We start from the raw sequence: 27,497 nt of genomic DNA on the forward strand, positions 1-27,497 counted from the left end.
CGCGTGCGGGGGGCGGGGCGAGGCAGCGGGGGGCGGGGTTAGGGGCGGTGCCGCGTGCGGGGGGCGGTGGCGCTGGGGGCGGGGCGAGGGGCGGGGCGGGCGGCGGCGGCGGCGGCGGCGCTGGGGGCGGCGGGCGCGCGCTGGGCGCCGCCGGCCGCGCCGCGGCATGGCCGCCATCATCAAGAAGCAGATCCTGAAGCACCTCTCGCGGTGAGAGCCGCCGCCTGCAGGGCCGCGCGGGGAGCGCCGGGGCCCCGGGCGCGGGTTAAGGATGCGCGGAGGGGCCGCGGCACCGGGGGGGAGTTGGGACATGGCGGAGAATTGAGGGCCGAGGGTTCGGGACGTGGTGGGGGGAGAGGTGGGTTGTGGGGCCGGGAGTCCCGGGGAGCCTGTGGAGCCCCTGGAGCCGGGCTGTGGGGGGGCCTCCGGGCCGGGGGCCGCGGCCGGGAGCTGCGGGGTCCTCGGGGCTGGGGTTTGCGGGTGCGGGGGGCAGGCTGGGGCTGCAGGGCCCGAGCGGGGGCTGAGGAGCCCCGGGGGTCCCGCCGAGCTCCCCGTGGGGCCGAGCCCTGCCCAGCGCCCCCCTCTCCGGCACCCGACAGGGCCCTGGGGGGCCGCAGGCCCGGGCTGGGCGGCAGCAGCGCCCTGAGCGCGAGCGTGGGTAAAACCGGAGGAAAGGAGGTGAAAACGTACCGAGGTGACGGGGCACGCGGACCAGACGGACCCCGGCGCGAGGTGACGGGCGCGCGCGGGCTTGGCCAGGTCCCGTGCGGTTATTTTCAATGATGTTTTGCCCTTTTCCATGAAGTTTGTTCGTGCTAATCCTCGTGTTGCGGAAGAGCATCTCGTGCGTAAGGTGCCAGACCCCGGGGTTTGATAAAAGCAGGTTCAGCTGTGGCTGTTGCTGGTTGACCTTGGGCAACTTGGGGCGTTGCAGTTTGAGGCTGGCTGCGCAAGAGCCGGTGGTTCTTGGCTACCTCTGGCCACGGGCAAGTCGTCCCCCTGCGTTGCTGGAAGATGAGAACAGCGTGACGAAACAGGAGGGCGGCACGTCTCCGAGGACACCGAGGCCCCGCTGCCCTCCTGAGCGCTCCGTGAGCCGCGGAGCATCGAGGGCTTCCCATTTTCACTGGAGGGGAAGCCCAGACGCGGAGCAAGTCGCTTGAAGCGCCTTCAGAAGGGTTAAAATAACCTGGTGCCCGCGGCGGAGCAAGGGATTGGAGGCTGGGAATCCTGCCTCTCCGTGGCCGGGTTGCACCAGCTGCTCCAAGGCTGGTGATAGATCTCGAGAGTTTCTGGAGTCGTGGAAGGACCTTTGCAAACTTTAAATGAGCAGCCTGCTCCGTGCGAGGCGGTTCCGAGTCGCCGGTTGCTCTCCAGGTGCTGGACCAAGGCAGCAGCGCGGCAGAGCCCGCTGCTAGATCCGCGCAGCGCTTTGATTAAAGCGCGTTTCTGCGGGACCGGACCCGGCAAAGCTCCGAGCGTTCCGGCCGTTCCCCCTCGGATCAGCGTGTCGTGGTCGGCATGGGCCGGCCTCTTTTCCGGAGGCGCCGGAGCGTTCCTAGCAGGCAGGGGGAGATGGCAGCAGCTGTTAGTGGAGGGAGCCCAGGTGTATTCCTGGGTACCGGAGCTCAGGTGTATCCTTGGGTACCGCTCCTCCCGGGATTAAATGATGCAAATGCCCTTCTGTGTGTAATTCCCATTCAGATAACCTGCTCTTTTCATGTTTTGGGGCTTCCTGATCCTTTTGCTTAATGTCGCCATCACTCCTGCGCCCTTGCAGCACTTCCCTGCTCGAAGTGCCCTTGTTCTTGCTGACCTGGCTGTTTCCTGGTGCTCTCGGTGTCTTTGGGCAGTTGCGGTGAGGACGGGGAGTCACAGCAGGCTCTGGAGCTTCTCCCGTTTTCCCACCAGGCCAACGGGTGCTCCGTGTTTTGGGCTGGTGGGGCAGATCCATAAGTGCTATGAGCACTTTGCACTGGGGTATTTTGAACATGAAGAAAAGGACAATGTTTTTTACATTGCAGCTTTGTTTCCTTTCCCTCCAATTCATAGTCCCTTTGGGTTTCTCTTTTCAGCTATGCTCATTTGCCTGGAAGAATGTTGCTACTGAATCATTAATCCGCCTTTATTTTCTGCTTTCCATTTGCATATGAATTAATTCCTTGTTCTTTTTGTTATGCCTTCATTCGAAGCTGTTTCTGCATGGGGTGTTTTTGTTCCTGCTGTGTCTGGGCATTTGCAAGGAAGGGATGAGAGAGACGGCAGGATCAGGACAAGGGGAAGGAGTTGTTTTATAGGACAAGGGGAGGGAGTTGTTTCATCCCGAGAGCTCGAAACCTGTTGTTCAGGCTCAATGAATTGCACAGGTCCTGCAGACGGACAGTCACCGTGTTTGAAGCTGCGTTTTGCTGTAGGTGTCAGAGCTGACCTCCGAGTGCCTTTCGTAAAGCTCAGCTGTGTTATGCTTAAAAGCTTCATTTCCTAGAACAGCAGAATCGAAGAACTGAAATTGCTTTCGCCAGCTGCGCTTTCCCCTCTTTTGCCCTATTTTTAGTTTGGAAAACAGATTAGTTGGTTTTACTATTTTTCTCTCTCTTTTTTATTTTTTTTCTGCACTGGCACACGACTGCAATATTTGGATTGCAGATTCTGCAGGAGACTGTTTATAGCGAAGCATGAAACTGTTACATCTGGAGCAAAGGGCCTTCCATAGGGGCTGTCTGAGGCTCTGGCGCTCGTGTGTTTGGACTCGAATCTGTTTTGACCTCCAGAGAGGCGACAGTGACAGCAGCACTTGGGTTGTGTTCGTTAGTAATGACGGCTTGTCCATTGGTTTAAAATAAAACAGAAATATTAAAAAAAAATCAGTGTCCATATTGCAATTATGCAGTGATTTGCCTTTACCTCTTTCTGCTTTTTCTGTTTTTCTTGCTTGAAAGTAGCCCCCTTTTATTAATACACTCAGTACAGCCATAGGAGATACTTAATCTGGGTGCATTACGAAGGTGGCCAAACTGCCCGGATTCACTTAGCGCTTCGGAGCTGGAGCTCTCAGCAATGCCATGGAAATCATTATGGAAAATAATGATTCTTCTTTAATTTCATTAAGAAGCTTTTATCCCCTGCTAGATCTGACAAATGATCTGTGAAATCTCCTTTTATTGCACACATTAGGATGGGTGAGTTTGCAAAGCGTCCTTATAATCCCACCCTAACAGGCCTTCTAAGTGTGCGCTTTACGTGGTTCCTAGAGGAAAAGCACTAGGCATTCCTTGCGTTGGGAAGTACGGAATGAAATCCGGGTGGGGAGAGTACTCGGGATAATGGTGGGTTTGACAGGAGCCTTGGAGAAACGGGCTGAGGAGGAGCAGCAGGTGGCTGTGAGCGGTGACGATCGCTGGGTTAAAAAAGGCAGGAGAAGGACAAAAGGGGAATCGGTGTTTGCAAGGGGACCGGCGCTGCGGTGAGGAGCGATCCAGGCAGCCGGCCCGGCCCGCAGCACGTGTGCGAGACGGAAATAGAGCGGATCCGGAGCTGATGGCTCTGTCCGTGCCGGAGCCGTGTGTGGAAAACAGGCTCCGATGCTCTCGGGGCCGCTTTTCCCCAAATGGGCCCAAGTTGGGCCTTTTCCCAACGCACACAGCGGGGTCGTGGCTGCTGCTTGTGCCCGGCGCGTGGGCCGTGATCCGCAAGGTGAGGCGGGAACACGGCGCTCGCGGCAGCGGTTCCTGTGGGGCGGCGTCGTTCGCTTCCCCCTTCCCTGCCGTCGGAGGGTGCCAGGGGGAGCGCGGCGGTTCCACGGAGCATGAGGCAGTTCCGGAGAGGAGCATGAGGCGCTTCCACAGAGTGTGGCGGTTCCGTGGAGCGCGGCGGTTCCGAGGAGCCGCCGTGCCTTGTCCGGTGCATCCCCCGGGCAGGCAGCGTGAGGAGGAAGACGAGGCCGTTCCGAGGGGAACGGGCAGAGCTGCCGTTCACAGCACCGCGCTGGAGCCGCCTTTGGGGATGGGTACGATGGGGCTTAGAAAACTGTCTTTTTTAGAAGAAGGAAAAAAAAAAAGTAGAAAATAATCGTTGAGTAGCACATGTGGGATTTACATTTACAAGCATGAAGATATGTCAAATGCACAGGCAAAAGAAGCAGCATTTCCTTCATGTGACACTCACCAACTCCACGGAAAGACAGTAGAGTCTTTTTCCTTGCAATTGGCCCTTGTTTGAGCTGTATAGTCCTTTTTCCAGGCAAGGTTGCACGGACTCTTTCCATGTTTCCTTTGTAATTGCCTGTCATCCTTGTGGCAAATCCCACGGCAGCTAGCATGGAAGGGAGAATATCAGGCAAGCCTGTAATTTATCTTTAGTTTCTTGTAGATCCGTTTGGCATTTACCCGTGTGTGGGTGTCGGCAGCGGGTGACTAGCCAGGAATGTTCTGTGGGGGCTGCTGTTTCGTAGCTGTGATCTAAGAATCTCCAAAGCCTTTCCCGGCCCTGCCAAGGCACCTGATGCTCGTGCTGCTGTTCTGGCTTCTCCGAGAGGCCGGGATGGCGGCAGCGCCAGCAAGGTGCGTTATCCCAAGGGACATTCCCTTCTCCTCAGAAAATACAGGGAAAGGGGCAGAGCAGTTCTTCGGGCGAGGGAACGCCGTCTGATCTCCACCATTTGGGAGTTACTAGGTAGTTTTGTGCCTTGCATTTACCTTTGAGTGTATGTGTATATATCTTTATTTCAGTAATACACATATTTATTTCACTGTAGAGGAGTCCTTTGTGGATAGACAGGTTCCCAGAGCTCGGCAGGGTGAAGTAACGGGCAGTCGCCACCTCTATGTCGCAGCCGGCGCGGGGCCAACGCACGGCGGCCGTGGCCTTCCCTTCCACACAGTGAATCCCTAACGCCAGCGTTGCTGCGGCGTTCCCAAGCCCCGCGCCGTCGGCTGCTGCGCGGAGCTGTTCCCAACCGCTTCCGCTCGCGGGAGCAGCGGGCACCGTTTCTGGAATGCTAAATAGCTCCTTGTTGCAGCAAAAATCAGTCCCGTTCAGGAGCTCCAGAGGCTCCGGAATGTGCCCGTGGATGGATGTATCTTCATGGCAGCTGTTGAGGTTCTCCAGGGCCTTGCACCAAACCTCAGTTACCCTTCAGTCCAGGAGGAAAGTGCCAGAGAAACGGGGCTGTTTGGCCTGAGTCGTCTTTGCTGGTGCTGTTTCTCCCAGATCTCTTCAGTTCTTACCTCCTCCGCAGCCGCTCAGCTGTGTCTGAGCTCTGGAACAACCTTTTATTTTCTACATGTTGGAAATAAAATTGCAGATCAGACTGCAAGACAGATAATGGCTTAAAAAGCGAAGGAGGGGGCTTGCAGAAAGGCGTTAGTGCTGTACTGAGATGTTTCTCTCTAGTTTCCTTTCTTGTGTGTTACTGTTTGCTTGAGGTTTAGCTGGGGAAATTCCCTGGCAGCCGGAGAGGCTCCGCGTTCCAGCTCTCGGAGCACGGGGAGCTGGCATTTCAACTTCCCTGGGCTTCCAGCTGCTGGGCTACAAATAGCAGAGCAGTTACTCGGCGCGGCGGGGTTTTGCTCCTGCCAAAAACCCGGTGTGCCTCCGTGCAGATGGACTTGTGGTCTGCTCCGCAGCTGCCCTCGTGCGGAAGGAGCCGTGGGTACGGCGGGAGAAACGGAACTCACCTGGAGCCTCCGTAATTTTCCACTTAGGGCAAAAAAATATATATATGTGTAGGCATAGCAGCGCACTTAAATACTAGGCCTAACTTGCTAATTCAGTTTTAAAGGCTGGTTCTGTAAACCAAGTAGGGCGAGGTCAGCTGGTTTATCGCCCTGGGACCTCCGTGTCCACCCTAAGAAAATACTGTTATGTGTGAGTGTGTGGGTGCGGAGATAATTCCCGTTGGTAGAATGCAACGCTGTCTGTCTTTGGAGGAACCGATCAGTTTGGGAGTAGCTGAATTGCCTTTTTAACTGGGGAATGGCTTTATTCTGATTAGGCCAATATGAAACCAGCTAGATGAATGCAAAGTATTAGATGGTCTTGATTAGTGTAACCGACTGCTAATTCCATGTATTCCTCTTCCGCGTCCCCAGATCTCACTCTTGGTTGAGCAGTGCCATATATCCCTACCAGAGAGGTTATTCCACGGGTGTACAAAACCCTGAATTAGCAAAGTGGCTTTTCTTCCCTAAAAGGGCTTCTACTTCTCCTTTCTATATGTCTTTAAGGCAGCTAATTTTTCCCTTTTTACAGAAGTTCGGTCACTTGCCCAGTTTTATTTCCTCCACAATTATTTTTAAGTTCATTCTCAGACACTTGCCCGGGTTCATCATATATTTAGTATTTCAGCTTCTGTTGCTGTCTTCTTGAAAGCCTCTCTGTGTTGGAGGTCACTGATCTTTTCTTTTACCACCCACGCAGCCCTTTTTTCCCAAGTGAGCACAGTCTTTGGCACCTGAGCTAAGGATTTTTAATATGAAGGGAAATGTCCTGTAACGGAGATTGCAGAAGCACATCCCAAAGGAAACGATGGAGCTCGTGTTGCATGGCCTGCGCTGACCCAAACTGAGAAAGACTTTGGGAAAGATGTTGAGTGAAGAACAGATCTGCAGTGACCAGGATATAGTCCTTGTCCACGTCCAGTTTCTGTCAGTCTGCCATAGCTACTTAAATTACCTGTTTGTGCTCCAAATTAAAGCAAATTCTTGATCTCCTCCTCGCTCTTCCCCTTGTTAAGGCAACAACCCTGTCTGCAGAGGGGAGCTCTTAATGTTGCTTGTCTCTCTGCAGGTTGCAGCTGACAATTTACCCTCTTCCTGGCTTAATTGTATTTGGAGTGTTTTTTCCATCTGCTGCCTGCGACTGTGGCGAGCGCTGCAAGTCAGGCAGTTATTTGCTTGTGCCAATAGATTAGTCTTGTCACTAAGTAAAATCAAGGTCACTGGTGTGCTGCTCATCAGTTTGTGCTCATAATAAGCGTAGTAACAAACAGACTGATGGCAATAAATGTCCCCAGCTGCAGGTGCTGGCTGTGTACAGTTGACTGAGATTGCTGATTAGCTGCAGGCAAAGAAGTGGAGGCAGCAGATCTGGTCCGAATGGGCGAACCTGCTGAGGACGAAGTGCCTGCACCACATGGCTGCAAGGGATGGAGCTGAGGAGTTTTATGATTTCAGATGTTTCTCCTGACGTTATCTGTCTAGGTACTTGCTTGGCTGCAGACAGTGCCGCCAGACAGCTACAAATGTGAGCGTAACTTTATTATTTATGATTATAGGTTGGCTTCAGGCTAGCAATGAGGTTTGGCTAAGCTCCCTCCTGCAATCAGTGGGTTTGTGGCCTCTGGATGCACAAACTGATGATTTGGGCAGCAGCTGGGAAATCGTTTGATATTTTTTTCAAGTTGATGACTGAGCAAATAGGTTGATGTTTGTGCATCTTCCCCAGCTAAAAAGTAAAATGAGGCTTTAAAACAGATCAAATCATGATTGCAGAAACTGCTTAAGAAATCTAATGGCTTCTATAAAGAACCTGCTTCTTTTAGGCCAAATCCAAAGGAAGCCCCTGAGGTATAAATCATCCGAGTGTTGTTAGCTTCTTAGGAAAGAAAGAGAAATTCTGCTGAGAAATTAGAATAGTGCTGTTAATGAGTGTGTCTGTCTGGTTTTTGTGAGAGCTCATGGAAATCCTTAATGCCATTGGGCATGGAAAGAAGTGGTGGAGAACGGACCATAGGGAAAACTCATCTCCATAGACCTTGGAGTTAGGGAAAATACTCGACTGAGCAGCTCTTTCCTAGCTGCAGCCATTACCAGCATCTGCCTCGTGCTTCCCATTGCCTTTGCTGTGAGTAGAGCTGCGGAGTTTGGGCTACCTAGGGACATTTGTGGGTGCCTTGGAGGTTACTGGCTTAATGGTACCTGTCTTCTCTAAGAGGGTTTTGAGAGGGGGGGAAAAAAAATGCTAATATCCCACACAGCCGTTTTTCCTAATAGCTAGCAAGTATTTTCATTCACTCTTCTCCAAGCCAGCAATTCGTGCTGCCAAAAATGTGGCTGTTGATGAGTATGAATGGAGCGCGACTGCCAAGAAACGTTAAAAATTGCGTCCGCTCTCGCTGCTTTTTGCCTTCCCCGAGAGATCAAAGCAGCTTCTTTCAAGATGTGAAGATAACAATTTGCTATCTGTGAGCTTCCTGATATCGCAAACACGTTTCCTCCGTTCCCCTGTTGTAAGTCCCCGCTAACTGTGTTGCTGCCCTGTCAAAATGTCTTGGCTTTCATGGTGCCTCCGTCTGAAGGTCTCAGCTCCCTTCACAGAGGGAACAGAGAGCATTGGAGCTGGTAATAGGATTAGGCTGAGGAATGCTGAGTGTGTGGATTGAAGGGGAGAGTGTATTTCAGTTTTATATATCTAATTTTCTCGTTGTGTTCAAAGCTTCTGTTGCTCCGTCGCCCCTGGGCTCTGCAGTCCTCCCGTCAGGGCTCAGTGTCTCGGTTGGGACTAAAATGCCCCGTGCGGAGGGTTCTTCGGTAGAACCTGCTACTTGCAGCGGGTCTCGTATCCGCCCAGCAGGATTTCTGCAGCCCTGGACGCCAGTACAAACAGTTATTTGTTGTAGCCAGCTCGGCTTTCGTATCGCTCCCTCCGCCAGTGTCTGGTTGCGCAGCTCTGGCTCCCGTTGCGCCGCTCCGTTCTCGTGTGCGCACGCGCTGCGGAGTCACACAGAACAGAGTCACAGAACGGCCGAGGTTGGCAGGGACCTCTAGGGATCATCTAGTCCAACCCCTGCCACAGCAGGGACATCCAGAGCATGTGGCACAGGGTGGCATCCAGGTGCGTTGGAAGATCTCCAGAGAAGGAGCCTCCACAGCCTCTCTGGGCAGCCTGTGGCACCCTCACAGGAAAGACGCCTTTCCCCACATGGAGGTGGAACTTCCTGTGCTTTAATTTACACTCATTGCCCCTTGTCCTGTCACTGACCAGCACTAAGAAGAGTTTGACCCCATCCTTTTTACTTTCTCCCCTCAGCTGCGTCCGGGCCGATGCGCTGCCCTCGGCCTGCACCGAGACGCGGCGTCAGCCTCGGCCTCTCCCTCCTCCCTGCTCCCGCTCCAATCTCCATATCCAGCCCCAATGGCTGCGACGAGGGCAGCCGGTCAGGCCGCTCCTGCGTCCCCCCCTGCTCCGGGAGCCCGAGTGCCCCTGGCACCGCTTCGTTCCTTGCGTTTAAGCCTCGAGCACCCAAGGGATCCGCAGGTGCCAGGGCAAGGGAAACGACCAGGAGCAGAGAGAGGAGCAGCCGCTGGTGGCCGGGAGGAGGACGGGAAGTAGCTTGATGGCTACGGAGGGCGTTCGCGTGTGCGCCCGGGTGTGCTCAGCCCGGGTGTAAGTGATTCATTAACAATCCTTTACTTTCCTATGGCAACAAGCTGGAAGAGAATTGAGAAAATTGGACATCTACCACTGATCTGGCACCTGGCAGTGGATGGAACCGTTTGTTCTTGTGCATGTGGCTTTTTCTGTTTTTCTTGCTTTGCGTTTGTCCTGGGGCAGTTCTGCCAGTTCAGGTTTCTGGTGCTTTAGAAGGAGTTTACCATTTTTTTTTGTCAGGAACATGGTTATGAATATTAAAAAGACTTCCCAGAGTCAGGGTGGACAAGGCATTTTTTTTTTTTCCTGGGGAGACTAAGATGCTCTGGGTTCAAATATGTCAGGAAGGATTACACCGAGCAGCACAAACCCGCCAGGTTCCTATACTTAAAATAACCCCCTAAAGGTTCCTTTGGTCCCAGCAGCTTCATTGGGGGTTGCTGTTAGACTCTTCCTTCTCTTGCAGGTTTACTAAGAACCTCTCACCAGACAAGATCAACCTGAGCACGCTGAAAGGGCAGGGGCAGCTGACGAACCTGGAGCTGGACGAAGAGGTGCTACAGAACGTGCTGGAGCTGCCCACCTGGCTTGCCATCACTCGGGTCTACTGCAACAAGGCGTCCATCAGGGTGAGGGGGATCAACCGCGTCCCCGCTGCCTTTGCTGCGGGTGCTGGAGTCGCACAGACCTCCCACAGCAACAGGGAGCACAAAGAAATCCAGTGCAGCTTGCACACCCAAATGTGCTGTGAGATACTGTAAAATGCCTTGAACTTAAGGGTCACGTTTTCAACAAGAAACGTGTGAATGTTGCCCATGAAAACCTGCACTCCCTGCCACCAGTGAGCCTTCATGGTCACCATTTCCCAGTTTGCGAGTGTAATTGCTGACATTGTGCATACAGTTATGCTTTTGCACACTGAACCCTCTTACAATTTTTCCTCCTTGTGCTTTTTAGAGCAAGAAATTGATTTTTTTTCAGTTGATATGAAGTGCCAGATTGTTTGATCTCAGTTGACGCTAACTGTAGATGCATTGCATTAAGGGTGTAGTGTATGGAAGAGACTTGCTATGAAAGAAGTATGGTTCTGCTCTGCCAAGTGACATGAAAAATGAGCCTTACTCATCTGATCTGCTCTGAGTGTTTTTTAGTTAGATCTGCTTAATTTAGTAACAAACATTTGTTCTTCCTCCCACGGGAACTGTAGAGTAAGTGTTGCTGTGAGAGAGTAAAATGTGTCTTTAGGTTTGTGCACAATCTTAAAAAGAGTTACCTGACTTCCAGTATCAATAGGATACTCCTGTAACTCCTGTAAACTGTAAACTCCTTCAGAACAAGAAAGTTCCCCATACAGGAATATGAAAAATCAGAATTTGATCTGCAGAACATCTACTGCTGGTGATGGCATGTGAGATCTGGAAACTAAGCTGGATTTTTATAGGGCTAGCAGCTGGAATATCTTTTCAGTTGTCAGTGTGAGCCTGTTTGACCTATATTCAGCAAGACATGATGAATTGTTACACTGATTATTTCTTGGAGCAGAATTCCCATAACTGTTTTGAAAACTGTGTAATGTAAAGATAACTCTTGTAACTTCAGCTTTGTTGTTTCAGATCCAGTGGACAAAACTGAAAACACACCCAATCTGCCTGGTAATGTTGCCTCTCTTTATTCCTTTTCTTTCTCCCTCTTGTTAGTCTCTCATATGCGAGAGAATTCTGCAAAGGGAAACCGTGAAGTACATGCCTGAATCTTCATTTGACCTAAAGCCTCTGGGCACTTAATGCAGCAGAGGGGGAGTTCTCAGGATAGTCTTGTGGGGAGATGAGTGATGTCCCAGGAGATCCACATTTCACTGCAGGATGGCCCTGAGCCCTTAGCAGAGTCCAGGGCAGCCTCGTGCCTGGTTTTTGTTGTTTCTCCCCCACTTCTGGGCATTCAGGTTACCCAACGATCCCCTCAGTGATCATGCAAGAGCTTTGACACAGGCCTCTCAGAATCTCATGAGGCTCCCGAGCTTGCTTATTCCTGCCCTGTTGTCCCAGACCTAAGGCTTTTAGGCTGAGCTTGAGGCCTAGCCTTACCGTTAGCGCCCGCGTGTTCTTCCTTGACAGTACCTGGATAAAGTGGAGGTGGAGATGCGGACGTGCGAAGAGCCTCGGCCGCCCAACGGACAGTCTCCCATTGCCCTTGCTGCAGGTCAAAGGTCAGATTCCCAAGCCCTGGGATTTCTTCCCGACGCGGTCCTGGGGCACGGGGGCTGCTCTCACCAGTTAAGCTCTTGCTTCTCTGGATTCAGCCCCAGGTGGTTCTGATATTGATGCTTTTGAGGATTCTTCTCTTTGCAGTGAATACGGCTTCGCTGAGAAGGTCGTGGAGGGGATGTTTATCGTGGTCAATTCCATCACCATCAAGATTCACTCCAAGGCCTTTCATGCTTCTTTCGAGCTGTGGCAGCTCCAGGGCTACAGCGTCAACCCAAACTGGCAACAGAGCGACCTGCGGCTCACGCGCATCACGGACCCGCAGAGAGGAGAGGTAAAAAAACCCCTTTTGTGTCGTCTCACTGTGCCCAGAGAAGAGCCCTGGGCTTCGCCAGGGGTCGGCTGGAGTGGGGACTCACCCAGGTCTCACGCCGTGTCTGCAGGGAGCTGCAGTGAAGCCACCTCCCGCTTCCTGGTGCCCAGTGGTTGAGAGCCAGTTTGTGGCCAGAGCTTTCTCTGGGCACCTCTAGTCCGAGAGAATGAAGCCCTGGATGCCCGAGTGGTTTCGTTGTTTTTAAACTCTTCAATATGAGAGAGAGAGACTGAGATGTTGCTTGGAGAATGACTTCTCTTTTGTACTAGGATCATAGAAAAGTGTTAAAAGATTCTCCATGGTCCTGCTTAATTCCTCATCTTCTAGAGTTGCAGTTTAATCCTTGACATTGATGAAAATCTCAGCATTTTCCTATTTTTCTCTGCCCGAGTAGGTTTTGACATTCAAAGAGCTCACCTGGCAGACACTTCGGATAGAGGCAGATGCCACTGACAATGGGGATCAGGATCCTGTTACGACTCCTCTGAGACTCATTACCAACCAAGGGAGGATCCAGATCTCTCTCAAGAGAAGGGTGAGTGTTTCCCTCATCCTTCACAGGATGCAGTCTTGTGTGGTGCAGCGATGATGCACATTTCCTCCCATGGTCCTCAGCAATGGCTCTTTTCCTTTACAAAAGCTGAGCCCAGGCTGCTCTAAATCTCTGTGTTTTCTGCTGGAAACAGCTGTATACTTATCAAATGTCAAAGCAGTTTATCCCTCAGGGAGGATAGCATGTATGGAGCAAGTTTTAAAATCCGTTGTTACATCCCAAGGAGATATGTCATTTAATTTTTGTATTTAGAACTTGAAGCCTGGTAACCACATTTCCACTAGCAGCTAGAAATAAGATGAAGAGCAGATGCAAAAAAATCAACCATCTCATGTCTTTGCTTTCTTTAAGCAGTGAGCAGCTTGCCTCCTAAAGAGGAGGTAACTTTAGCTAGCTTGTTTCTCAGAGCTGTGGACATCCACCGTATGAACAAACTTCTCAGATGAGTTTCAGAGCAGCAGCTTGTTTCTGCTAAGCTTATGTGATGAGGAGTATATTTAAGCAATTGCAATTTCTTAAAGTCCCTGTGTCTCCCTTGCTGTTTCAGACCAAAGATTGTAATGTGGTGGCATCTAAGCTGATGTTTCTCCTTGATGACCTGCTCTGGGTGTTGACAGACTCTCAGCTGAAAGCAATGATGAAGTATGCAGAGTCTCTGAGTGAAGCCATGGAGAAGTCTGCTCAGCAGAGGAAAAGCCTGGCACCAGAGTCTGTGCAGGTCAGTGAACCCAGATTCAGATGTGAGCCTGCCCAAAAAGAAAAAAAGGAAAGGACAAAGTGGAAGAGCGGGGCAGTATTTGTGTGTCATCTGGCCCTTGTGCACAGAGCTTCTCCCTGATGGAAAATGGTGGACTCACCTGGTGCCGGGGCTGGGGACGACCATGGGAGTTGGATGCGTTTCCAAGGAGAATGTTCTTAAATAGCACAGAATAGGTTCTGTCAAGGGGGAGGAAAAACCATGCTGAGTTGTGTGGCTCTCCAGATGGGGCTGTGTGGCGTATTGAGAGCAGGGCCTCCAGTATAATGAACCAAAGACATTTTATTGAGCATCAGATAAAGCTTATATACCGTACTGTCCTGGCTACAATACCTTATTTGCCTCCAAGCATGCAAAGCACAGTTACTAAACAAGCCAGTAATCTAAGGGAGAGCATCAAGACTCTCTTGGTCCCACAGCAGCCGTACAGTTGCTCTTGCTCCTTGTTTGCTGGTAGAACATCTGCACTGCTGTCCTTGAGGTTGGTTGTCTACTAATGAGGCATCCCATACTACTGTCCTTGAAGCAGGCCTCCACAGGGCTGTCGTGGAAATTTGCAGCTTTTTTTAGACTGATCTCTTCCAGTCTGGAGAATTACAAGGGTTATTTTTAAATGCATCATAATCACTTTGTTTATTTTTGCTTTTTATTAGTATTTACCCAGTTCGATTCTCTCTAACAGATAACACCACCTGCTCCAAGTGCTCAGCAGTCCTGGTCTCAGTCATTTGGAGTCAGCCCAAGTGCAAGCAGCATTGGCCAATACTTTGATAAACATGATATGAAGGAGTCGTCGTACCACCTCCTCATCTCGCGCCTGGACCTGCACCTCTGTGATGACAGCCACACTCGGGAGTCAGGTACCTTCCTGAGAGCAGGATCAGGATGGCACGAGGAAGAAATTAATCCAGTTATCAGTTTTTCCCTCTTGAGGGAGGTTTTTCTTGTTGAAAGCAAACATCTTCCATGTTACTGATTCCAGGGAGGTAACGGAAGCCTTATAAAGCTGATTAGTTCTATGTGTAGAGTTAGGAATTGGAAAGTGTTTCTTGGCTCCCTGGAACAAATGCGGGTTAGTCCATCAGTAGAAATAATATCTGTGCCTGCGACGAGGCGCTGAAGGATGTGCTCTAGGAACAATCTGGGTTTGAGCAAAGGTGATGAGACGTGATCAAAGAGATCACTTCCCTCGGTGAGAAAACAGCACTTGGCAGCGTAACCGTGTAGTTACGTTCCTTGCTTAGGAATGTCCTGAACAAGGATTTTTGATGCCTGTGACACACCATTTTCCTGCCTGCTTGGTTGTGTCTGTATAATTAAGTAATTGTATTACACATAGTCCCTCCCCCCACCCAGGTGTGCTTTAATTACTTTTTCTCTCTTTTGGGATAAAGGTACCTTTCTTCCTTTCTCTGTCTCACTCCCTCAGTTCACAGCAATCTCTAGTGTTTGTTCCTACAATCTGCCTTAAAAAAAGACCTTAATTCCCCTGCCCACACCCATCACTATTACAGGCTTTTCTTTGTGTGCTGCCTGCTCCTCCTCCTGAGCTGTTGTTTCTAGCATCTCCACACAGTTTTGCTGTCTTTATTTCACCAGTCCTGTTTATTGTAGTGAAAAGCGTCATTGATAGGGGCCTGGGAAGCGATGGGATATTACAGTTGCTATTTGAGATTCTCATTCTTTAGTATGAACAGCTTGTTCTGTTGTCTTTCTTTGTCTAGTCAAGGTTCTGGTACTGCTTTTAAAAAGAAAATACGTATTGTTGGCCATGGTAGCAGTCAGTTGGCAGATGGGGATTCTCCTGGCTCGGGATGTTCATGCTTCCCTCCTTTCTGCTTGTCCCAGGTGCTCAGAAGCACGGGATGCTGGGCGGTGCCATACAGCTGACCTTCAGGAGAATGGCCTTTGACTACTATCCTTTCCACAGGGCAGGTAAGGGGGTGTCTCCCCGCTTGGGAAGAGAGATTAGAAGAGAATTTAGGGAACAATGATGCTATGTGCCTGCGAGCAGCATTGGAAGAAAGGCTGCACAAAGGATTTGTGACTTAATTCCTCACGGGCAGAGTTAATCTAATTTACCTCTTTGTAGATGAAGTGGATTTAACCGGGTTTAACCTTCTGGCAGAATAAAGTGCAAAGCAAGGAGTAAACTGCTATCTGTTATAAAGCCGTAAAGTTGAATTTTTGGATCTGTTTTCAGTTGTGTAAGTTCTGGATCTGGCTCTCACATGTGCCTAATCATTTTGAGAAGGTTATAGGGTGTATCCCGGGAGAAAATCTGTTTGATGTTAACTGAAGAATAAAGAAAAGCTGTTGGGGCAGCTGTTATGTGGAAGCTCTTGTTTCAAGAGCACTTAGTGTGCTGCATATTGCATGTTCCAGAATTAGGGAGTCAATGAAAGGGATTGCTCTACAGGTTTACATGTGTTTGAGGGAAGCAGCAGGATTACATACATCCAGGAACCTCATTCGGAAGCCACAATGCTTGTTTTCATGCAGGAGATGCCTGCAAGCACTGGGTGAGGTACAGCGAGGCCATGGAAACCCGGGGGCAGTGGGCAAAGAAGTTGGTTGGTGAATTTCAAAGCAAGATTGAGAAGCACTATGAAGAAATGGACCCTTCCTTTACCAAGACTCCACCTTCTCCCTTCAAAAAGAAACCAGGTAACTATGTTTGATAAAATTCCTGGTAAAGTAGAAGATGGTAGCAGCTTTTTTCCATCTGTCAGTGTCTCTAGTTCCATTTCACCAGCTTAGCAGGTTCATTTGTTGGTGTGGAAATCCCTAGCACGCTAAACATTGTGAATTTAATGACAGTGTAAAACACATATTATACCAGAATGACAGTGCAGGGCGAATGGGCAGATTGCAGGCGTCGCTTTCCTAGCCTTTTTACTGAATTTTTCTACAAGCAAGTATGTAATGAGTAATGAAATGCCTGAAGATACCAAAAGCCTGGCCGAGAACTTGTTCTCTTGCCTTCTTCCCCACAGATGCTTCGAGTCCTCATAAAAGTCCCCCGGAGAAAGGCCGGGTCCCTCCCTCCAGCTTGCCGCAACTGCGGCACCCTGCCTGGAACCGCCTTCGCTCCAGCTGTGTGCTGCTCCGCGTGGATGACCTAGACATCCACCAGGTAGGAGCTTGACCAGTGCTTGGAAATGAGCTCAAGTCCAGTGCTTGTGTCTTTTTTTTTTTTTTTTTTTTTTTTAAGTAATCGTTTATTCTGGTACAATGGAAATCAATCATGCCAACCTCATGTTGTCCAAGGCAAACAAAATTTTGCAACCAGAGCCAGAATTTTGTTGCATTTATAACTTTTAAACCAAAAATGAAATGCAGATAGCTTTTATGTTCAGTGGAAACTGCATGTGTAACCACAGAGTTTCCGTAGAATCCCAAGCTCTGTGCCTGTCTGTTCACATCTAAACTTTCATCAAGCATAAGGCAAGCTCAGAACAAGACTTGCTCATTTGAAAAATTACTTGGGTGAGTAAGTCTTCCTTTATGCTTTTTGACACAGGAGAGAAAGGATCACTGGAATGGATCATACCCTGTGTTAATATAGCCTCTATTACTCATAAGAGGATAACTGTACCAGGCACTATAATGGATTTAGCAACACGTTGTTAATCCAGAAGAATGCTAAAATAGATTTCAGTTCTGTTTATTCACATCACCTAATTCTGATTGTCATGGCTTTAACTAGTAGCTATGGGAGATATAAAGAACCAAATTCCCTCCGAAGGAAGGAGATGAAGATATCAACATGTAGGAAATTTTTTGTTTTCACTTGTAAACAGAACATGTTTGTGTCAATGAGATAGGTTGAATGTGGGAGACTGCAGGGTCCCTGGAACACTTTATTTTGCCAAATCTGAATTTAGCACAGCTGCTTCCTGTTGTGTTTGCAGGTTTCTACAGCTGGTCAACACAGTAAGAAACCCTCCACGTTGCTTTCATGTAGCAGAAAATTCCTCAACCTTCCAGATCAGGTGTCTGCAATCCATATTGAGTTCACAGAGTATTACTTCCCAGACAATCAGGACTTTCCAGGTAATATACCAAGGTTAGCACTTTATTTCACAAGCTTCTTAAAGAATCAGTCTACTCTTAATTCTTTAGGCATGTTAACCCTCTTACAGTTTCTCCACAGGAGGTATTCTTTACCATGTTCCTGATGTTTGTGTTTCTGATATTTAAAAAATATTTATTTTTTTCCTTTGAGAAACTGGGATAGATCCTTGGTGCAATACGTGTGGGCAGAGTTGTGCTTAAAAATAACTTGCCCGGGATCATATTGGAAAATCTCTTATGTTTGCACAAGTCTTGGGGTTCTGCCTAACCCACTGACTGGGTGCTCTGCAGCTGATGTGGTGGGAGAACTGGGATGTCAGGTCACTGCTGCACCTCGGCTTCTCCCTGTGATCCAGAGGTTTGTCTTGTGAGTGCAGAAGCCTCCGCTTTGGTGTTGGCCACACAGGTTACACACTGACCTCCAGAGCATCCGAAGTGTCTTTGCTGCTCTTCATAATCTGTTCTGATCCTGTTTGTTCTAGTTCCGTGCCCAAACCTGTACGCACAGCTGAACGGCCTGACACTCACCCTGGATACAGCGAGTGTGCTCTGGATAAACCTCTTCTGCCTGGATCTTTATCGCAGCTTGGAGCAGTTCAAAGCCATCTACAAGCTGGAGGACTCGGGCGAGCACGATGAGCACGTGGACGTTCGCCTGGATGGCTTCCGGCTGAAGGTGCAGGTCGTTTCTCTCCTTTCTCAATCCTCAGTGTTTTCTGCCTCCCTTTCATGGAAGGAACATGAGACCAGGATGCAGCTGGAGTCCAGAATGAGAAACAGAAACTTAACCTTTCTAGGCCGTCTGCTTCTCAGGTTATTTTTACTTTGATCTGTGGGCAGTAAAAAATGTGCTCGAGTTCTAGCCCAGAATAGATGGGAAAGTCTGCATTTATGAAAAGCTGGAAGGAGAACTTGATGGTTCAGCTGTGTAAAAACAATCATCTGCTGCAGGCTGCATTTGCACGGCTAACAAAAAGATTGTATTAGCCAAAAGTTGTTTTCTGGCCTTTGAGAACCACTTGACAACTCTCGTTCCATTCCCAGTTGCCTTCTTAGCAGTTTTGTGAGGAGACCTGAAGGCCGGAGGGGATAGTGAGCCCTTGTGAAGAACGGTCCAAGGGTACAGTTTTACGTCTGACCTGCTGCATAAGCTATGGGTGTAAAGGAACCTGAAATGAATCTTAGTTTAAATCCCACCCCCGTCTCACTCCCCTTCTTGATTTTTACATTTTATTTATTTTTTAAGATAGGGATAACTTGAGAGCCTAATCTACTGGGACTGTAGCAGAATTCCTAGTCTCTCATTGATTATATTCCACAATTGCCCTTCTGTGTAAACAGCTAGGATGGGCCTCTCTAATTTCCTTTCTAACCCATTTACTTGTAATTCTTCTTTCTGTCCTCCTTGTAGCTCAACATCCCTGTGGAGAAGAAGGTTGCCGACCATCGCGATCGCCCGCGGGCGCTGTGCGTGCGCGCGGCGCAGGTGACTGCCACCAACACCCGCCACGCTCCCCTCTGCAGCTGCCAGGACCTCCAGAGCCTCTTCCGTAAATTTGCCAATTCCGAATTTTTCCACTCTACCTATTCGCAGTTCCCAAGGTCTCAGGACAATTTCAGCCTTCTCCACACCCTTTTCCTGCGCCATGCGTATCAAGTGGATGACAGACCTCGGAAGCAGACAGGCTTTTCCCAGACGTTTCCCAAGGCCTCTGCCTCTGAAGACCTGTGGTCTGTGAATTTCACAGAGCTTTCCCTGGACTTTGAGGGGGCAGAGAGCTCAAAGGGCAGAGCCATTAATTTTATTTCCTCTTTTCCCCTTTCCATTTGGGCCTGCCTTCCCAAGAGATGGGCAGAAGCTCAGGTGTCTAAACGACAGGCATTAGCTGCCTCTGAATTGAAAATCAAGCCTTCTGCCAGCTTTAGCAATCACTCCATGAATGAGAATCTTTCCAAGGAGCATGGGATTTGCCAGAGATCAAAGACCGACCAAGATCTGAAGAACATCTACAAGGTCCCAGAGACGATGGGCGTCTTGGCAGAACATGACTATGAAAATGATGCTGGAGTAGCTGATAAAGAGCTGGAGTCCTCTGCTGATATCCATGTGCTTTTGTCCTCATCTGTTCCTGTCAAAATTCGACTCAACCACTACCAGTATTTGGTGCTGCTCAGGATGAAGGAGGTTTTGCAAACACTACAGGAGCAGCTGGCTCAAGATACACAGGAAGTGACAGGGTCTCCTTTAGATCCCATCTCTGCTTGTGTCGGAGTTATGTTCCATAGTGCCGAATTGGCCCTAATCATGAACCCTGTGCCAGGCTCCGGCTTGGAACCTCGATCCCTCGACTCGGACACGACCAGCCTGATAGAATCGGAGCTCTCGCCCTCAGACAGCAAGGAGGGGCTGGCGGCTGAGGAGAAGGAGCTGAAATCAGAGAGCAGCTCAGAGAAGGGAGCAATCAGCAGCTCCAGGGCCCCAGAAGACAGCGGGGCTGAAGATGCAGACCCGGCTGTGACCGCGGCGCTGCCCGAGAGCCTCCCGCGATCCGCGAGCGACGGAGCCCTGGGCACGAGTCCGTGCGACGGGAGCGCGGAGGAGAAGGGCCCGGTGGAGGAGGCCCACGAAGCGGTGGAAGCGCTGGGTGCCGAAGGAGCAGCGGAGCCCAACCGGCCTCGGAGCCCTCCCGCCCTCCCGTCCGGCCCGACCTCGGATGTGCAGCCCTTGAGGAGAGGGAGCGTCACTCTCAATGGCCAGGCAGAGCTCATCCCGTTAAAAAACCTGGAGGTGGAGCTGTCTAGCGCGCTGCATATCACAAAGGATGCCACTAAGGAAGCTCTGCACGTGACGATGGACCTCACCAAAGAAGCCATGTCTATAACGAAAGACGCTTTGAGCCTGAGCCGGGAGAAGGTGACCTCCACCATGCAGAAAATGCTCTCTCTCCCACCAATCAAGTGAGTGCATCATCCTCCTGGGCTTCAAAATAGTGGGATAAAGTGTCTGGAAAGGGGGCAAAACGTGGGCCGGCTGCTCCCTTTCTCTCCCTGTCACTTGGGTCACAGATCCTGCATGCCCCAAGACTGTCACCTTTTACTGCTAAAACAAAACCTCGGGTTGCTGTGAGACACCAAGTTTGCTTTATACCAGCAGTGGAGGATTTTGGCCCTGACAGCCTGGGAAAATTCCTGTTATTTCAAAGTTTTTAGTTCAAATGCCGGCCAGGTTGCCGGTAACCTGATGTTACAGCCAATCACGCTTGTGTGGCAGCTTTTTTGGTAATTTGCATTTCAGTTCTTGGTGTGTGGGTATGTTCTGCTGAGCCCCTCGCAGCGCTGGGGTGCGGGGAGCGGTGCAGCCGTTTCGGGTACGCGGCAGCGCGGCGCAGAGCGCTCTGCGTGATGAGGTTAGGGCAAGCCCGGGCTGGCCGGTGCTGGTGCTCCCACTTTTTGTGAAACAGTTAGGAGCTTTGGAGTCTTCTCCAGAAGAAACTGAAGCGAGCAGCCTTGAGAGGCTCTGGAATCTCGCTTTGGAGAGGATCTTAAACACAGGTTAGACTTTGATCTGAGGGGTAATTTAACTGCACTGCAGGGTGTCTCGCGCGAGGGCAGAGTAGCTGGGGTGTAATTTGGAGGCTGAGCCGGTTTCCCTGCGGGTTCTTGGCAGGGATGCTGCGCCGAAGGCAGAAGAGGGAGTGGTGACTCCCGGCGGGAGCGGCGGCAGCCGCATGCGGTTCTTCTCCATGAAGAGGACGACGTCCCAGCACTCGTTTGACACCACGTCCGTGGACGGCAGCGGCCCCGAGGACGGGCTCTCCGTGGACAGCGACGGCAGCGACGGCTTCGTGATGCTCACAGACTCGGGTAACCAGCGCTCGGGGCTACCAGGGCTACCATCTCATGTCGTTTTCACATCCCCGTCGCGCCGTGCTCACCTGGAAGTCGCCTGCACTGCTCCTTTTCGGATGTGGTGTCACTCCCGGGGTGCTCTCTGGCTCTTGAGATGCCTTTTTTGATGTGGGGGAGTGGGGTCGCCCTGTTCTTGACGGCGTTCTCGAGCGAGGGCTGCAGACACGTGCAGGTAGGTGGATGGTCCAAAGCATTTGAGAAAGATGCAGTAAGAGGTGGGTTGAGGTGAGGTACATTGAGCACTGCAGGCACCATCATTCACTTCAGGTCTGTGCGGCTTAAATCCATCTGAGGAGCTGGAGGGAGTTTCCAGGAGGTTGGTATAGGGTGATTAGGCCATGAGATTCAGGCAAATATCGGGACTTCTTAAAACAAGAAAAAGAAACATAACGGAGGATTCTTTTTTAATTTAATTTTTCACTGTCACTTCAGAACCCAGCCTGGATCCTCTTTCCTCAGTACATCTCCCTCAGGTGCACAATGACACGGGCAGCAGAGGAAGCCCGATGGCAGCAGATGACAGCAGAGCATCTCCTGAAATAAATAGCTCCACTTCACAGAGCGTAGAAGACCCCAGCCTTCAACTGGTCAGTTTTGTTCCTTTTCCCTGTAATTTTGTCTCCGAGTGAATCTTGAAGCACATCTTGTGGTGCTGTTTTGTCACTGGCTGTTTCAGGTGTCCGTCCTTGTGCTGAAGATGAATGAGGTGAACTGTGGGATAGAGGCAAGAGCGGATGATTTGTCTGTGGCTTTACAAGTCATGGAGGTGGTTCCAGAGCAGCTCAGCAATGTTGGGATGTGGCAGTATCTGTGTGGCTACCTGGGTAAGACGTTCGCTCCGGGAGCCTGCTGGCACTTACAACTGCTCTTGGTCCTGGCCCTCTTTAGGGAATCTTTCATTTTAACTGGTATTTTGGTGTTCACATCTAGTGCAAATATTTAGAATTTAATTGGGATTAAATAGATGCCAAAAGCAACTACAATCCAAAACTTCATATGGAAGCATAAGCAGGAGTTCCTGAACTGTTGGTACTTCTCTTTAACAATGCTCCCTGCAGCCACGAGGGGGCAAAGTCAAATTACAAAATTAGATAGGGTTGAGGTGGCAGCAGAGAGACCTGTGGGATCTTTGGAGACCAGAGTGGTGTGTTTCTGATCAACTCGTGTAAATGCAGAATTAGGGTAAGTTTTGAGATGTGCTGAGATGGTAAGAGAGAAGGGGATAGATCTGGGGACCTAAACCGTTTATTTCTAGTTCCTGGGATGTGGACTCAGTCTTTTGAATCCTGGGCTCATTCCATGTGAAGAGCAGCCTCAGGCTGCTGCAGGGTCAACCTGGCTCCATTGTGCAGCTGGACAGTAAAGGGCTTTACAACACACAGATCTCGTTGATGTCTTCAGTCCTGATGCCAGCAGATCTCTCTGCTCTGACCGTAGGGGCTGCAGGTGCAGAGGAGCCTTCGGTGCCCGCGGCTGGCAAGACCCAGGCCGAGGTGTGCGTGCGCCTCGAGGTGGGGCCCGGCGCCGCGCGGCGCTCGCCGCTCGCCGTCCAGAACGGCTTCCTGCACATGCTGGTCCACAGCTACACAGCAGAGCTCTTCATGTCCTTCCTTACTAACCTCGGGCCCTTTCTGGAGGATGAAATCATCCCAGAGGTGATGCCCATGGAGATAGAAATTGTGAACACCAAAATCACGTTGAAGGTGAGTGTTTGGGGAACCGATGCGATACCCCAGGCAGAGCTCCCAGGCAGGATCTTCCTTGGGAAAGGATACAGTTGGGTTGCTCAGGGTCTTTGCAGGTAACCTGTTTTCCTGATTGCATTTTATTTTGTTTTTAAAAAGTACCTTATGGATGAAAAAGCAGCACAGGAGAATTGTTGAGTGCTGATATTGTTGGGTCTGAGTTTGCCTAGTTTTGTGGATGGCCCACTTAGCAGACTTGAGGAGAAAAGAATTAAATATGTTTTGCCCTATATGTTTGTGTGAAATGGGAAGTACTTGACCCTCTCTATAAGTGTTTTAAGCACTACAAATGAAAAGTGTGTGAGAGTTGGTTGGTATTTAGGAGAGGGTCACTGGCAATCCTTGACAAACCGTTTTGAAAGCAACGTGTTGTCTCTCCTGACAAACAGGAGCCAGTGTTGCTGCAGAGCAGCATGAAAATCTTCAAGCTAGGGGGTAGTGGATTTATTTTGTTGGGAATTTGAACCAGGAAATTTGCAGGAGGGTAACTGTGAGAGGCTGTCTTCAGGGAGATGGTAGGAACCTGCCCAGCCTTTTTTAGGAATGCCCCAGAACTCTGTTGTGATCAGGGAGAGGACTTTGTGCAGGAATGAAGACCCCCGTGGAGCCCGGTGAAGCCAGGTTTTCCACGTGCTGGGTGACTTTGGCAGTGCTGGCCATGGTAACGTTGCTCCTGCGACGGCCAAGGGCAAGGGGAATCTTTTGCAGAATCGCCAGGGCTGTCACAATGATTCATCTGTTTTTCTGCTTTATCTTTTCGCAGGATGACAGCCCGCAGGTGTACCCCACCTCGCCTGGCCCCGTGCCCATCACCCTGGCAGTCGGTCACGTCACTGTGAAGCGCGGAGACGATGGCGTTTTCTGTCTAACAGGTCAGCAGCGCCAGGACGTTGTGAGATGTGATGGGCGCCACTGGCAAGGACAGGCTCCCTGCCTCCTTCCTTGCCTTTTCCCTGCTTCTCATCCCTTTAAAATGGAGTATAGATTTTTTTCCTGTTAAAGAAAAAAAAAAAAGTGGGGGGGGGCAAAAATAGAGATAATTGTTTACTATTTTTTGTCCTAAGCTCCCTGGTGTTTAAATATCCACAGCTGAATATTTTCTATGCTTTTTTTCAAGCACCACAAGGGGAAGGCTCACCGAAACAGGAAAAACCTGTGTCAGCTTTTAAGGAACAGACAGTCCCAGCAGAGTGTGTCCCAGCAGGAGGGATCTGTGGATTGCAGGTGAGTCACAGCTGCCTGTTGCTGTCTAGACACCTAGGGAGCTGGCAGGAGCCTGGAAAATTGTTTCTTGTCTCCGTGTGTTTGTGGTTATGGATAGGTGTGGTGGGCTGCGGATAGGGAGCAGCCACGGAAGCAGCCTGTACCTCCTTTTCCAGGGATTCCACAAAGTAAGGCCAACTCATGCCTTGCCCAGCACAGTCTCTTGTTCCCTTTCAGAAATATGTTGTTTTTCTGACAGGCTCCCTTATCCCCACTCTGTCCAATTCCTTTTTAGAAAAACAGGAGTGAGATGATTCCCACAAAAAGAGGGCACTTTAGGCAGAGCAAAGGAAGTCTGACAGCCAGAAAGAGTTCCAGGTCTCATACAGCTCCTGCTGTTCACTGTGAACTTTCTTTTCATTTTGATCGCTCTACCTGGAACTCTGATCCCTTGCTATGGAAAATTACAGATTAGGGAAGCAATGGGACAGACCAGAGAAACTGAACTGGGACTTGGATTCTATTCATGAGTTGGTGACCTTGGACTCATGGCATTTTCTCTCTCTTTTCCACTTAGACTGAAGACAAAGTCTTTGCAGTATTTTTAGCATCTCATGTACCAAGGCCTTAATTAGAACAGGAACACACAAGTATTACAGTGTCTTGGCATCAGTTTAATTTCTGCTGGAAATTTTGTAGGAACATGTGAAAAGGCTAAATTATTGAGTGAAGAGATTCCAGAGAGCCCAAGGAAAATGCCCTCCTGTGCTGTGAAGCCACAGTGCAATCCTATTGACAGTGTTTGAGAACAAAATTAGCTTTGATCATGGAGAAGAGAAATAAGAGTGCCAAGTACCTGCTTGCTCCAGCAGTCAGGTTAATTTTAAATCTGAACAGGTGTATCTCGACCCTATAAATAAGGAGGAATGCAGAGCAGAGCCAGTTTTTATCCTGCTCTCAGTGTGTGGGTATATTTACCTTCCCTCAAATCAAATTGGGTCATCTTGGCAGTGAGTTTTGTGTGGTCATGGCACATGGTGTAATTCATTTCAAAAGCTCCTCCTCTGGTTTTCTTGGAGCAGATCAGTGCAGTCAGATCTGCTTTGCAAGAACCTTTGGGGACTCATGGTTTGTTTTTCCCTGTTTGGTCTCTTGTAGCTAAAGGAAGTGCCAGAGCTGCAAAGGGAGCTGCAAACCGTGAAAACAGCCCTTGCAGAAGCCAACAGGGACAGGGCCCGGCTGCTGCAGGAAATTAGGAAATACAATCCCCTCTTCCAGCTCTGACAGTGGAGGCCCAGGCCGCAGCAGCTCAGGAGGAGTGGAGACCACCAGCAGCACCAAGGCGGCTCGTTTGACTACACTGCTGCTAAATGGGGCAACCCACTAGGGTCCGATCACCTCAAAGGATGGAAAGCAACTGCCTTGGTAAAATAAACTCCGGAGAGGGAGCAGGAGGGAAGGCCTGGCTGGACAGGGCCACAGGGGAAAGGAGTGAGAAGGAGCTACCAACTTGCAGCCGCTTTACTCTGTCCTGGCAATATGGTGCTACCGGCTGCCGCGGAAGCAGCGCTCAGTCTTCAACGAGAAGGTCAGGAGCTGTGGGGGGACCAGTGTTTCTTCATCTGCAGAGTCACGTTGCCAGCCTGCAGCACCTCTGCTTCGCTTTTGCCTAGAGGTGCTTCATGGGGGACAGTTCTGCTTCTTTTATCCTTCCTTTTGGTGTTCTTGCCCATCACACATGCCAAAGAACATGGCAAAAGGAATGTGGCTAGCTTACCACATGGAGGAGTGATAGATATGGCAGAAATTGTTGCTCAGAACTCTGCTGTGAAAATGTGTGTGTTGCTGCACGAAATGGAAACTTGGGGGGTCAGCGAGTGTGGGAGACGAGGAAGGGATTTCTGCCTTGTGGAAGGGGCTAGGACTGATTACTTCCTCCTTAGTAGGGCCAGGATAGTAAAAGAGATTCCTTCAGATTTCTTTCCCTACCAGTATTTGTCTGTCAGGACAGAATCAGTAGTATATTAGCCTTAGTCGGGTTCATTCTCAATCCCATAAAATTTGGCTTTGTTGCTGGTAAAGCATAACAGGAATTCATTACTTCATTACAAAGGACTATTCAATCTTTCTTAAATTTTGCTGTCCCAGAACAGGAGACAAAGAGGTTGGTTAAGTACAGGGGTAGGATGGAATCACCTGTAGTGCAAGGATTGAACCCGCTCCTGAAGGCAACGGGCACGTGATTTCTTTGTTCTACTAGTCCAGGGATACCCGGTCCAGGCCCAGGACAAGGACACCGGAGTGTTGGCCCTGCAGTGAGGGGCAGCTGCGAAGGGAGAAGCTGTTACAGAAGAGAATTGCTTTGAGTTCGTAGCGAAGGGCGCGCGCTTGGGCCCCTCTGTGTCACGGCTAAAAGCCTCTTCCTTCCCCATCGCACAGCGTCTCTCCCGTGTGGGGAGTTCGGGGGTTTTAAGGTATTTCAGACTTTGATTGGGATTTTTTCCACATGTGTTTTGTGTTTGTTTGAATGTAGCATTTCTGATGCACATGCTTTTTAGCGCATGTAAAACACAATAGTGATTGCCACACACCGAGTGCTAGCAGAAAGCTTATATGCAATTTTTTTTTGTATTTATTAGTTGAAAACTCCACCTCTAGGAGTTAAGCAATGCCTATTTTTCTTAGCTGAGCGCACTACCCAAACCCTTAAGCTGATGGGTTTTTCCCATTTTTTTCTACTTAAGCATTAGTCCTCTGAAATAAGTTTAGCTGAGTAACACAAGCTTTGAGTCCTGCTGGCTCTGTAAGGAGCAGCCTCTGGTTTACAGCTGCGATGAGCTGCGGTCTGGGGCTAACAACACAAAGCATCCAGCTGGAGCTCGGCTTTCCTGCTGTGCTCCCGTCCCTCATCCCTCTGGCCGGCGCTGGAGCTGCTGAGCACTTCCCGTAACGGAGCCTCCTGGGATCGGTTTAGCTCCTCAGCCCGGGGGGAGCAGGAACAGATTTGCAGCTAGGTTGGAGTTGGAGACGCTGGTGATCTGTGGCTTATGGAGAGCCAAAAATGAGTTTCTGGCAGAAGGGGGCAGGGGAGAGGACAGGAGAGAGACAAAGGGTGATAAAACCGTCACTGTCCATCTCGACTCGGTGTTTGAATGCGTTAGACCCGGGCCTGGAACGGAGCCCGGCCTCGCTCTGCTGGGGCTGCTGCTCTCCCTGCCGTGGCCGTGGGAGCCTCCTCTCCCCTGCAGCAGAGGATCGGGATCCCTCCGTGTTTCCTCTGGAGCATCCCCTAGGACTCACCCCCTGC

General features: G+C 50.2%; 1 protein-coding gene across 1 annotated transcript; it reads left to right on the forward strand.

Moving 5' to 3' along the window:
* The first annotated feature begins 160 nt into the window (after positions 1-160).
* Positions 161-25,509, forward strand: BLTP3A (bridge-like lipid transfer protein family member 3A). Its single transcript, XM_088534518.1, has 21 exons — positions 161-210; positions 9,836-9,998; positions 10,983-11,021; positions 11,484-11,575; positions 11,718-11,907; positions 12,341-12,481; positions 13,047-13,217; positions 13,939-14,116; positions 15,105-15,191; positions 15,759-15,923; positions 16,253-16,392; positions 17,171-17,312; positions 17,816-18,009; positions 18,745-20,291; positions 21,001-21,197; positions 21,675-21,829; positions 21,919-22,066; positions 22,680-22,945; positions 23,751-23,859; positions 24,105-24,211; positions 25,349-25,509. The coding sequence occupies exons 1-21, from the start codon at positions 167-169 to the stop codon at positions 25,472-25,474; spliced, it is 4,401 nt and encodes a 1,466-aa protein (XP_088390644.1). The 5' UTR covers positions 161-166; the 3' UTR covers positions 25,475-25,509.
* Positions 25,510-27,497: the final 1,988 nt, after the last annotated feature.

This window comes from Tinamus guttatus, unplaced genomic scaffold, assembly GCF_059628265.1.
Source record: "Tinamus guttatus ecotype Peru unplaced genomic scaffold, ASM5962826v1 Tinamus_guttatus_pri_ptg000563l, whole genome shotgun sequence".
Classification (NCBI taxonomy): domain Eukaryota; kingdom Metazoa; phylum Chordata; class Aves; order Tinamiformes; family Tinamidae; genus Tinamus; species Tinamus guttatus.

What these genes read in the sequence shown, in the direction of transcription:
- BLTP3A (XM_088534518.1), top strand. Translation starts at nt 167, where the DNA reads ATGGCCGCCATCATCAAGAAGCAGATCCTGAAGCACCTCTCGCG. An exon ending in ATCCTGAAGCACCTCTCGCG is followed by an intron (nt 211 to 9,835) that starts GTGAGAGCCGCC and finishes CTTCTCTTGCAG; the next exon opens with GTTTACTAAGAACCTCTCAC. An exon ending in GAGGGATCTGTGGATTGCAG is followed by an intron (nt 24,212 to 25,348) that starts GTGAGTCACAGC and finishes GGTCTCTTGTAG; the next exon opens with CTAAAGGAAGTGCCAGAGCT.